Here is a 13,061-nt window from a genome sequence, read left to right as displayed (position 1 = left end):
TGGTAGTAATTGTACGTACTTTTAAATACTTTTAAGGTGTCTCATAGGGGTCAGTGGCGTTTAACATAGGTTCCAAGTGTTGCTAAGGTACAGTTCTGTAAAGTATTTAAGTAAAAGTATTTGAGTAAAAGTATTCAAATACTTTTTTAAGTATTGAACAATTTTTTAAATACTTTCAGCATGAAGTATTTTGAATAGTATTTTAAATATTTTTTTTTATATTAAATACTTTTTGGTATTTAATACTTTGGTTTTTTATTCCGAACATTTTATTTTTATTCGCAATAATTGGTTGGAAAAATATTATTGTCAACTAAAATAATAGAATAATAGTTATATTAATAATAGTATTTGTAAGTTATTACAAGTATTTAAGTAGTATTTGAAATACCATACAATTAAAGTATTTGAGTAGTATCTTAAATACTTAAAAAAAATATGTATTCGAGTATTTACTCAAGTATTTTTTAATAGTATTCTTTACAGGACTGCTAAGGTAACACCTTAAACATTGGTAGGTATTAATAGAAGGCAAATACAATGTTTTATTGATAGATATAACAATCTTATAGGGGGTAGTACCAAACATTTTTTGAACGACAGTATATATTTTTTTATATACGCTACAATTACGGTAAATAATATATTATATATATATATATATATATATATTACAGCATCAAAAACAGTTGGCTGGCTAATATCATGTTTTAAATCATACAAGAATCGTTGACCATCAACTTCAGCCTAAATATAAAAAAAGTTAATAGTATTATGAGAAAATGACAACATGAACATATAAGAGCAAATCATTACATCTCAATAACTTACTTGGAAATATGTGTTTTTCAAAATTTCACTACCACTAAATTTAGAAATTTGACCAATTGTAGGTAAATCTATAAAAGAGTTTTTAGTGATGAATAGATCAACACTACATCCAACTTGAACACACTCCTCTCCTAATTCTTTATACCCATTTGTTTGCGGGTCTGTTTAAAGAAATGTTATTTTGTTTGACTGATTTTGAAATTATTAAATGTAATCTCTTATTGTTTTATATTTGTATAACTAATTAATCAATAATATAAAAGAAAATATGATTATATGATATTTAATTTAACTATTTTTAAATAATTATCAGTCTGATAAGTCACATACTAAACGTATACCATTCATTTTTCTAATAAAATTATGATAATGTATATCTACTACAAATTTATTTACTAGAATTTTAGTACATTTCTAGTTGATATGTATAATTATCAACTAGGAAGTCAATAGTGGCCAATGGCCCATGAAAATAAACTATAGGTATACTTGTGTACCTAGTGCTGTAACTAGTGGGGAGCAGGGGGTCAGTACTCCGAGAGTGAGGCCCCACGTGGAAGTTAACATCACATAAAAGTTAACGAAAACAAACGAGTGAAAGTTTATGAAATGTGTCTCTATTTGTTAACAAAATGTAAATATTTCACGGTGTCGGGAGAGAAGTGCCGCCATCTCTCCCCCGAGCATGGCAGATACATACTGGAAAAAAAAAATGTAATAACTAAAATAATATATAAATATATTAATATACTATCCCGCAATATGCCACAACGGTCGATAATAGTTGTTATTAGTAAATTACCTATTTTTAATTTAATTGAACGACAAATATATTGATACGAGGGTAGTTCTATAAAGCCGGCATTTTATAATTTATTTTTCTATTAAAAGTATCATATGTTGAATTTATTTTGCCAAAAAAATTACATGTTAATAATATTATTATATTAAGTCTTAGATCATTGTTATTAACTTATAAGTTAATACTGCATACCATAAACCAGTATGAATAGGTTTGCTGTATAAATAACTTAAAATCAGTCTAAATATTCTATTGTGCATAAAAAATAATAATACATGCACCTAATAGTAAATTGTTTGAAGTTTCTATGATTCTTTTTTTCGAATTTCAACATAATAACTAAAAGTGTCCATAAATATAAATGTAGCACTGTACTTAAGTCTCTTAAAAGGATGTCAAACCCGCATGTATTGTCTCCGTCTTACAAACGAGTAACATACCAAATTTAAGTTCAGAAATTCAAGTTTTATGCTGTTAGCTTAAAAATTAGAGTGAATCGACTTATTATGAAACTTGATGGTAAAAACATTATCTGTGTTTTTATGGAAGTTTTTTTACAATAATTCAGTTTTTAAGTGAGTTATGAGCATTTTTAATTTCACTTAAAAACTGAATTATCGTAAAAAAACTTTCATCAAAACACAGATAATGTTCTTATCATAGAGTTTCATAATAGGTCGATTTAATCTAATTTTTAAGCCAACGGCATAAAATGTGAACTGTTGAGCGTAAATTTGGTATGTTACCTACTCGTTTGTAAGACGGAGACAATACATTCGGTAGTGGCGTCCCCTTAACTACATTGACACTAACACTGTAACACTGTTTCAGTTATGTATTTAGATACATGTGTAATGGATAACACTTATCAAAAAAACATTTCTTTAGCTTGAGTCTACAGGTTAAAAATTAAACATGTTTTAATTAAGACAAAGAGGGTGCACTTATTGTTTACTTATTTACTTATTGGCCCATGTGAAACATAGCAAATTTGTGTTCAGCAGGACCAAACTTGATGTGTTATAAGGTTTTGTATTAGAGTGAACTATCTAACTTAAAGTTAAGAATAATGTATGTGTACTTATGTTGGCTTTTTCACAATATTTAAATTTTAAAGCAAGATATGAGTATTTTTAAATTGTCACATTATACACTTATAACTCACTTAACAATTGACATATCGTAAGAACAAAGATAATGTTTACTCAATAATACTTATTTTGTGTTTTAATAAAATTGTACAATCAAAATTTAGCTTAAGTACAATTATATTTTTTCTTACCTTTAAATTATAAAAATGAACAGTTGTATCATAAGTTATAAAACCAACACGTATTTTACTTTCTTAATTCCCAACTCTGTTGGTAATTGAGTTAATAATTCTTTCATGAACGCACATATGAGCTTAACAAGTTCAGATTTTATATTATTATAAGAAACATCTATTACAAATATATATGCAGGAGGTTTTGGTAGAATTTCTTTCTGGAAAATACAAATAAAAACATTATATTAAATTTAACTAATGCAGACTACTGATCAATAATAGAATATATTTATTATTTTAAAAAAGCAGATACCAGATACTATATCTGAAATAGTTATACCAGAATAATGACAGAACGTAGGTGACAATTTAATCATAATGATAATAGTTAACTACTTGGAATAAAAAGTGTGGTTAAGCAATTTAATTTTAGTCACAATATCAATGAAGCGAGTTAGAGAAGGCAATTTAAATAATTAAATGAATATCTTAAATATGTAGTAACTTTGAAATCAGTTAATAGAGAATGGCTAACACACATATCATAAAATAAGACACAGAGTTAATATACGGCATGCAACCATACTCGGATTGAAGAACTAATAAATAGTTATTATGTCTCTTTTTTACTATATACCTAATAAGTGAGTAGACAATCGTATTATTAATGAGAATCTACACTGGTGTGTGGTTATAAGTTATAACTAACAGGACTATCAGTCTTGTGAAGTGTTCATCATTACTTGTTATAAACACTTTCAACGCTGTTAGGGCCCGAATTACAATAGTTGAACTCCGGTTAAACCACAGAATTCGGCCGGTAAAATCAGTGGTTCAAGCGTAACCGAGGTTTAAAACTATGATTGTAAAACGGGCCCTAAGAGTGTCATTACAAGTTTTAACTTAATGCCAATGATGCATTTACGAGTCATATCTATTGTATTCCAACTGACTATAACCAAACTCACTTAAGAAGCCTATAAAATATTATTTATTGTTATACATACCCTAAAATATTCTTTCGGAACGATAAATTCATAAGATCCAAAACCTAATTCAGGCCTTTCAGAGCGGTTGAGCCGTTGACCAGTATGAACCAAGTGTTGGAAATATTCAACTGGTACTAAAAAACAAACTGTATTTTGTTAAAAATTAATTTTTAATATCTTCTTCTTTTCCTTTGCCTTCTCTCCCAACTATTTGGGGTCGGCCATTCGGTTCTCAATTTCCACTTACTACGATCCTAAGCATCCTCCTAAATTATTAATATAAGGAAACTAAAAAATTACCTTCTGTTGTAGCTTTATATAAAAGGTAAGTAAAGTGTTTTTCACCATCAATAAACTGCATAAATGGCCTCATGTACGCTTTACACCTCTTACACCTGACTGGTCCAATTTCATCACTATTTTTAATAGGTAGAAGATATCCATCTGGTTTTATTTTTGTCAATTGACTGATAACTAATCTAAATGGTACAGATGTCTACAAATATTTTAAAAGTAGTTATTTATAATATTAATTATTTATAACTAAAATAAAATTGTATTTACTTATTTCACCATGTCCGTTGTGGTAGATACACAATACATAGTTGATCTTATCAATCTAGGTGATGCATTACCAGAATCTTAGATAGTGAAATCTGTAGTAACCAAAGCGGGTACTAAGCCTCTTTGATTAGTTAAAAATAAACCACTTTTACTTGTACTTTTACTTGTACTTTTACTTTTACTTCATCTTGTATAACTTGTACCTGAATATTATAATTAAATATTAAATATTTTAACTTCTGATTAACCAACAAATCAAATGTGGTTAAATACTTAATGGACTTGGCATTTGGTCAGAATCTAATCTCCTACTTGGAGCTGGCTGACCCATTTAAACTGGTGTACCTTGACTAAAACCTGGCTGTTGAGTTGGATACCAAGGTTGTTAAGGTGGATAACCAGGTTGTTGAGGATGAAAATCATTTTGTTGCTGTGAATATACAGACTGTAGTCGTTATTGTGGTTGTTGAGATGTTAAGCCCGACTGTTGAGGTGGGTAGTCGTGATGGTAAATTACCTGTCTGAGGAGGATAACCCATTTGTTGAGATGGTAAGCTTCCTGACTGAGGAGGAAAACCTTGTTGCTGTTGAGGTGGAAAACCAGACTACTGCGATATTAAATTGGGTTGTTGAGAAAATTCCGATTGCTACAGAGTTGAATTATTAGGTTGCGATGGAAAGCCTTGCTACTGCAGAGTTGAATTAGGTAGTGGAGGAAATTCTGGCTGTTGTGGTGTTGAATTTGTTAGTTGTGGAAATCTTGGTTCGTGCGATGAATTTGGTCGTGGTAGAAAGCCTGGCTGCTGCAGAATTGAATTAGGTTGTGGTCGAAAGCCTGGTTGCTGAGTTGATGAATTTGGTTGTGGTGGGAAACTTGGAATTCTTAAAATAATTGAATAATAATGTTGATATGCTGTTATTTTTCTAATAGGGATCTTAGAAATCTTTAATTATTTATTTTCAAAATATTGTTTCTTTAAAATGCCGATTGTTGTGGTAAATTATTTGTATTTCATTCATCATTACCAATAGCAGAAGCTCCGGGTAAACTTAAAAATCGAGAAGATCGAAAATTACTTGCCACCGATGAAGAAAAAAATATGTTGGGTAAGTTAAATCTTGAATAATTTTTGAATTTTTCTGATAAATTATACATAAACATTTCTTTAAACAGACCCGCAAACAAATGTGAATAAAGAATTAAGAGATGAGCGTTTTCAAGTTGGATGTAGTGTTGATCTATTCATCACTAATAACTCTTTTATAGATTTACCTACAATTGGTCAAATTTCTAAAACTAGTGGTAGTGAAATTTTCAAATACACATATTTCCAAGTAAGTTATTGAGATGTAATGTTTTGCTCTTATATGTTCATGTTGTCATTTTCTCATAATACTATTAACATTTTTTATATTTAGGCTGAAGTTGATGGTCAACGATTCTTGTATGATTTAAAACATGATATTAGCCGGCCAACTGTTTTTGATGCTGTAATATATATATATATATATATATAATATATTATTTACTTTAAAGTATTATACTTTTATAATAAACATATTATTTTTTAAAAATAACTTTCAGAATAAGCTACTATAAATGTGGTTGCCGTGTAAATCAATGCGAAACCCGTAATTATAGCGTATATAAAAAAAAAATAATTTTAGATACTATTCCCTATGAGCAGTTTTGTAAAAAAATACTTTTGAAAAGTAGTAAGATACTAATACTAGTATTCGAATAAAAAATGCTTTTTAAATCCTATTATAAAAATGTATTTTAAGAATACTTACAAAGTATTTGAATACAAATACAAGTATTTTTTTTTAATTGTATGCTATATAATATATAATATGTATATTATACACCAGTATAGGTACCTATTATGTCACTACATATCATAGATAGTCACAATTACTATAACATGTCTGACTATCTAGAGATATATACATGTTTACATATTTCACTCTGCATTCAGATATATTTCAACTAATATTGATTAAATTTTAATGAAAAAAATAAACTAAAGAGTGGTATTAACTATATTGATATGGAACTATTTTAAAATTTTAGATTTTCAATTTTCTTAAAATATTCCATTATAGAAACCATAAAAAATTAGATGTTGTATTTTTCAAATTTTAAATATTGTTATTACTTACTTTTACTATACAAAAACATAATAATAGTTTTCAACTGTTGTGAATTTTTTGTGAAAAATAATAAATTAAAATTAATAAAACGGACTTTATGGTGTTTTATTACAAGAATTTAAATTTTGTTAAAAAATTTTTTAAAAATTATTCAAAATACTTAAAAAATACATAAAATAAATTATATTTAAAATACCATATAAATACTTCAAAAAGTATTTAAAGTATTTAAAAGTACGTACAATTAACTACCATAACTACTTAAATTGACAGTAAATTATTTAATACCTTTAAATTTATAATATGTAATACAAATAATAAAACATAACACTATTCCTCTGTGTTCTTAGTCAATTCAAATCAGTGGACTTTTTGTCATATACTTATATTATGTTAGATTGATTTTTTTACACTTTATTAATTGTTTAATATCATTTCCAGGCTATTTCAATTGAAGTAAAACATGATGATAAGCTTGATGAACAAAATTGAGTATTAGTACAAACAGCCATGTTATACAAGTCATGTAGTGGACAGAGACGTTTGCGTATATTAAATCTATCATTACGTTCTAGTGGACAAATGGGTGAATTATATTGTAGTTGTGACTTAGATACAATAATGAATTTCTTTGGAAAACAAGGTATTTTGTATATGTTTTATAATACGGATTGAATTCTCAAGTTATATTTTAATTTAGTTACGTATAAAATATTGGAAAGTTCTGGACGATAAGTAAAGGAAACAATTACTGATAAAACTGCTCAAATACTAGCTACTTATAGAAAGCTTTGTGCATCACCATCTTCAGCTGGTCAACTTATATTGCCTGAATGCACGAAACTTATGCCTCTATATGTTAATTGTTTAATTAAATGTTATTTAATGTCCGGTGGTAAGCTATTTATTGTACTTCCCTATGATGAAAATAAATGATTCATTTCCTTTTTTTTTTATGTAAGTCCTTATCTGACAGTTGACGATCATTGGTTTAACATGCATCTTGTTATCACTGTGGATATACCTACAACATTGGGTTGTTTCTATCCACGTCTGATTTCCATTCATACACTTGTTGATGAAAAACTCTTAGATGATGTTTCAATATCAGATCAATTGAGTTGTTCTATTGAAAATTTTGCAGAAAATGGAGCTTATATTTTGGGTAAACAGCATTTTTCTTTTACAAAAATAAATGCATTATTTATAGTTTTTACAATATTTTTGTGTTTAGAAAATGGAGTATATATGTTTATGCGACTTGGTATGGGTATAGACCCATTTTTGTCAGATGTGTTTGGTGTTCAGAACATAACATATGTTAAATATAAAATTATTCGTCAGGTGTTATCTAAAATTCAAAATGAACAAAGCCACACGATGAGAGTATGTATACTTCTATAGCTAAATATTAATCTGATTTATACTAGGTGTTCGGGTGTGTTTAACGTTATATTTTATTTACAGCTTGCAATTATGCGGCAAAAAGATAAAATTGAAACTGTTGTGAGACATTTCTTAGTTCAAGATCATGGTATCGACAATAGTCCATCTTATGTAAAATTTTTGTGTCACATGCATAAGGAAATTCGCAATTGTCTCAGTTAGCACACACAGAAATGGTAAACATATTATTTTTAGTATCTACTATTATACTACTTAGTGTGGTTTAAAATAATCAAAGAAAATTTTTTTTTTTTTATGTTATACTCTATTAAGTGTAATTACTTAATACAAAAAATAATGTTTAATTATTATTCATCTTTTACTTCTTAACATAATTTCTTATATTCATTTTAAAATGATAGTATATTGTTTTAAATAAATAATTATTGTATTATTCTGTTATAGTGTTATACAATAATATTTTTTCAATGATACAATACATCAATTATTTTCCTACATTTATTTGGAATAAGAATGTAGGTACATTGCTCTAAAGATATTACTATAAATTAATTATCTATTGATAATTCTAGTTCAAAATATTTCATAATTTATAGTATGCTTGTGATAACTGAATCCCAATAAATCCAATCAAACTAATCGGTGCATTTTTTTTTTTTATAAAATATTGCATTTTGTATTATTGAAACTTTATTCTTTATGTGAGTTATTTTTAATGTTTGAATCATTTTGTTACCTACAAAGTTTGTTATATTCATTAAATGTGGGCGATTTATGGTTTTATAATATATTAATGTCATCATGAAAACATCAATCATCTTGAAAACATTTGACTGTTACTACAAGAGATTTTTATACTGTACATAATGTATAAGAAAATTCAATAATTCCAATAAATAATATTAATTATTTCAGGTTATTGTTGTCCCAATGTTTTATAGATTTGAGGATAAAAAAAGAATTCGTTCTGAATTATTTTGCAAATAACTATTCATCTTATTTTATTAATTTTTTTTATATTCACTATAATACTTCAATAAAATATATGTCAATTTTAATTTAATTTTTAAGTATATTATTTTATAAAATACTAAAATAATAGTATTGATTATAAATACTATATAGGTTCCTCACTGGCACACATTTCGCGAAAAATGGATGTAGCTGTTATGAAGCTCTGTCTTCGCCCATCAGTTATTTATGGACGACGACAGCGCTTTAAACGGCCACATCCATCTTTGACAATTTTTCGCGAAGCATAAATACGGGCCAGTATTTATAATCAATGATAATAGGAATCATTTAGAAATTAAATGTGTATAAAAATTCATTGTTAAATATAACAATTATTTTTAGAAAACCTTTTAATAGTTATTTTGAAATGCAACTACGGAAGTACTGATAATTGAAAAATTTTAAACAATGAATGTTCATAATTTATAATTACTTTTTTTTCTAATTTCTTTTATCATCGATTCCCAATGAAATAAAGAAATAATTTAATATACTAAACAGTATTAATAAAAAAAATAAGGGCTTATGGTAGACGAGTTCTGTAACAAAATGTAGGGTTATAAAATAAATCATAGCAAATATAATAGTATAATATAATACTACAATAGTACTAATAGCATATTATATGTTGTTAAAAATCAAATTTGAGTCTCTAATTATTTTATATTTTGTTTTTATATTTTAGTTAATTGTTAAAGATCAGTTTGGGATTAACGCCAATACAATTAGGTACTTGAATTACTATATGATTACTTATCGTTTTGTATATTACTGCACGATTGTTAAATTACATTTATAATTTTTAATGATATATACACAGTCATAGAAATATCTGTTGTTATTATAGTTATTATTTTATTATGATTATATTTAAAATTCCGCTGTTTTCTCTTGGTATTGTGTTGATTTAGTGCATTTGTATAATATATATATTGTAAGATAATTTATTTATGAAATGTATTAGTTAATCAATTTTTATCCATAATATATTTATAAATATTATAAAATATTATATCAAACAACTGCAAAGTTCTAATTTTGAAATTTGTTTCTACGAAAGAATAATGCATTGTTTTGTCAGCCCATAGTTGAATCTAGCTTGATCTTGTTTGCCCAACGTGTTTGATCATCTAAATTTGAGTTCCTGTCTAATGTCACGAATAACTCGTGACCGTACACCAGTTTATCCTTATGAACGGTGTTATTAACAACACTAACTTCAGCTACCTTGGCTCGTTTGTGTTTAAAATAGTCGACTTCAAAAGCAAGTGTAATCAACGCTATCAACAAGCCAACTAATGTAGCTATGAAAACGCCTCCTAGAAACATAATAATATAGTTGTTAATATTGAAGTAAGCATGTAGTTTGTAAGAATATTGATTTACTTAATTATTGAGAAAAACTTTATTTTTGTAAAGCTACCTACATAATTATGTGTCTTGTTAGTTGTTAGTAGTTAGGTACGATTCGATTCGTGATAGAACAATATTTATATCTTACATAGTAAGTTTCTAGTTTCAGTATTACAATATAATCATGTAGGTATCAGGTATGTAAGATATAATAGTATATTATTCAATGAAGCATTTAAATAAATGTAATGCCTGGAATCAGTTTAATTATTGTTATTTACTCATTAGGACCCTTCTGCAGACTCATACTTTGAAGGAATCTCAATATCCGATTTGTGTGCTGGGATGTGGCTTAACTACACGGCAGGTGCTTGACTCAGTAGAGCTGATGAAAACCGACTACCTCCAAGGATCCTTCTTAATACGAATGCTGAATGGACTATAGTCCATCAGTTATTAAATCAATCAGTAATCACATTCATAAGTCGTAACTCATACCATCGAGGCATTGCAAATCTTAGTATAATTAGTGATTACTGATTAGCATGATTACGTAGGTATATTAGCAGTTAGTATGCCTCTTCCTAGGAGAAAAACATTTTAGTACCTATTTTGAAAATAACGTAAAATGGCGGTCAACCACAGAAGAAATGGGTAAAAAACTTGTTAATACAGTCGAGTCTTGAAAACTCGATTTTTTTTTTTTGTCTTTAGGACTATTTTTAAAAAAATTCAAATTATATAACTCGAAAAATACATAAGTTGAATTAATTTTTATCTCCCTTGACATTCGAGTTATCGAGACTCGACTACACTTAATAGTTAATAGCTATCAATTAAAAACCAATCACCAAGTTCTATCAACTATGACACTATATCTGATGACTCTGATTAAAAAAGTCAAGAAAAGTAACTCTATAAGTTCCTAATTATTTGTTATCAGTTACTAAATAATTAATAAATCGTATTTTTTTATTAAATATTGTATATATTGTGATTAATGCCTAACAAATTACGATCATATAATGATTTTGTATATAAATATAAAATAAATGCGTTATAAGGTTCATACAATATAATATCGGTTGTCGTGTAAAATCACTAAAATGTATCATTGTTTATGGAAAGTCATTGCCCGTTTTTTACGCACCCATTTTTTTGTATGCTGGTACCCTTAAATATGTTCCTATAAATTATTCACAAGTCACAACCCCCTTCCCCCATTGAAAAAATACAATTTTTATTTTTCTTATTTCATATTGTTTAACATATATTTAAGAGTATATATGAATATTTTTTGGAGCCACAAGTCACAAGCACTACTTATTAACTAATAATTAACTAAACTCATTCAAAATTCAATTTTTTTTTAGTGCCTATATCGACATTTTCAGGAAAATATACTGCTTCAGAACATAAAATTAAAAATATAAGCCCGTCATTCCTTGACCTAAAAACTTAATAAATTATAACGATATAAAAGTAATTACAAAAATGTTTACTCATGACTTCAGATTAGGTGAAAAAAAAATATTTTCTCCAAAAACGGTAAGAGGAGAGGACGCTACCAATGAATGTCCTGTCTCCGTCTTACACACGTACGGGTACGACATACCAAATTTGTGTTCATTATAGTTTGAACTTTCAACTATAGTTTGAATTGTGTGCTGTTACTTTTTATAATAGAGTGAATTGACCTATAGTATCAATTTTTTAGGTAAGAGCATTATATGTGCTTAAGTGTCGGCTTATATTCGTTATTTTAATTTTTAAGCGAGATATGAGTATTTTAAAAAAATCTCCGAGTCTTAAGCGCGCAAAATTTAATAATGTTTGAAAAGTTTTATAATAAGTCAATTCACTCTAATATCAAAATAAACAGCACATTTGTAAGACGGAGACAACAGACGTATGCGTAGCGTCTTCTTGATACTACTCAGAGCTTGAGAAACGAAAGTTTAACTTTAAAGAACCTCCTTGTGTGTATAATATATATTATTATGCATGGAAAGACTTATGACAGTAAAAATAAAAATCAGACGAATGAAAATGGTCTTAATGAACGCAATTAATTAGCATAATACTTAACATCTGGTTGTTTAAAATCATTCAAATTAAATTAATTTTGTATAGAGATCTTGGGAATGCAATTAATTTGCAGTGGCTCTGTGATTCTCTGTAATGGAACCTCTAATATTTGATTTAGATGGCTTTTAACACAAATTGTTTGTAATAAGTAATAACTTTTAAGGAAATAGGAAATTCAAATAAAATGTAACTATGTAAGTACAAGACAGTGTTTGGCAAGTTCCTTATAAAAAGAAATTCGTTCAGTTCTTTGTTCCTTAAAAAAAAAAGAATTCGATCCTTTGGAAAATGGACGAGTTCCTCTTTTAGTTCCAAATAAAATTCTTATTTAATCATTAATGTTTATTTTTCATATGCATACTTCTTTAATGTTTAATTATAATATATACCTAGAAACAGGTAAGTATAAGTACATATTTTATAATTCTATTTTGAGATTTTCTTCAAAATTAAATTGTTGTCAAACGTATGTCGACTGTCTTATCGTTTATTGTTATAAATAATTATATTTTATATAAGTACTCATTTCTATATAAATTGTAACTTATAACTTATGAGACATATTAATAATGTGACTAAAGGGGGATTCACA

General features: G+C 27.2%; 1 protein-coding gene and 1 pseudogene across 1 annotated transcript; one reads left to right on the top strand and one right to left on the bottom strand.

Moving 5' to 3' along the window:
- LOC100159018 overlaps positions 1–7,543 on the top strand; it is a 16,562-nt pseudogene extending 9,019 nt beyond the window's left edge.
- A 2,537-nt stretch (positions 7,544–10,080) lies between these two features.
- Positions 10,081–11,535, bottom strand: LOC115033144. The gene is made up of 2 exons (XM_029485223.1): positions 11,532–11,535; positions 10,081–10,347 (listed from the first exon to the last, which is right to left on the bottom strand). Exons 1-2 carry the CDS (start codon positions 11,533–11,535, stop codon positions 10,106–10,108), a joined length of 246 nt encoding a protein of 81 aa, XP_029341083.1. The 3' UTR covers positions 10,081–10,105.
- Positions 11,536–13,061: the final 1,526 nt, after the last annotated feature.

The sequence above is a fragment of the Acyrthosiphon pisum genome, chromosome X (assembly GCF_005508785.2).
Source record: "Acyrthosiphon pisum isolate AL4f chromosome X, pea_aphid_22Mar2018_4r6ur, whole genome shotgun sequence".
NCBI classification, from domain to species: domain Eukaryota; kingdom Metazoa; phylum Arthropoda; class Insecta; order Hemiptera; family Aphididae; genus Acyrthosiphon; species Acyrthosiphon pisum.
This window is presented reverse-complemented; position numbering and strand designations above follow the sequence as displayed.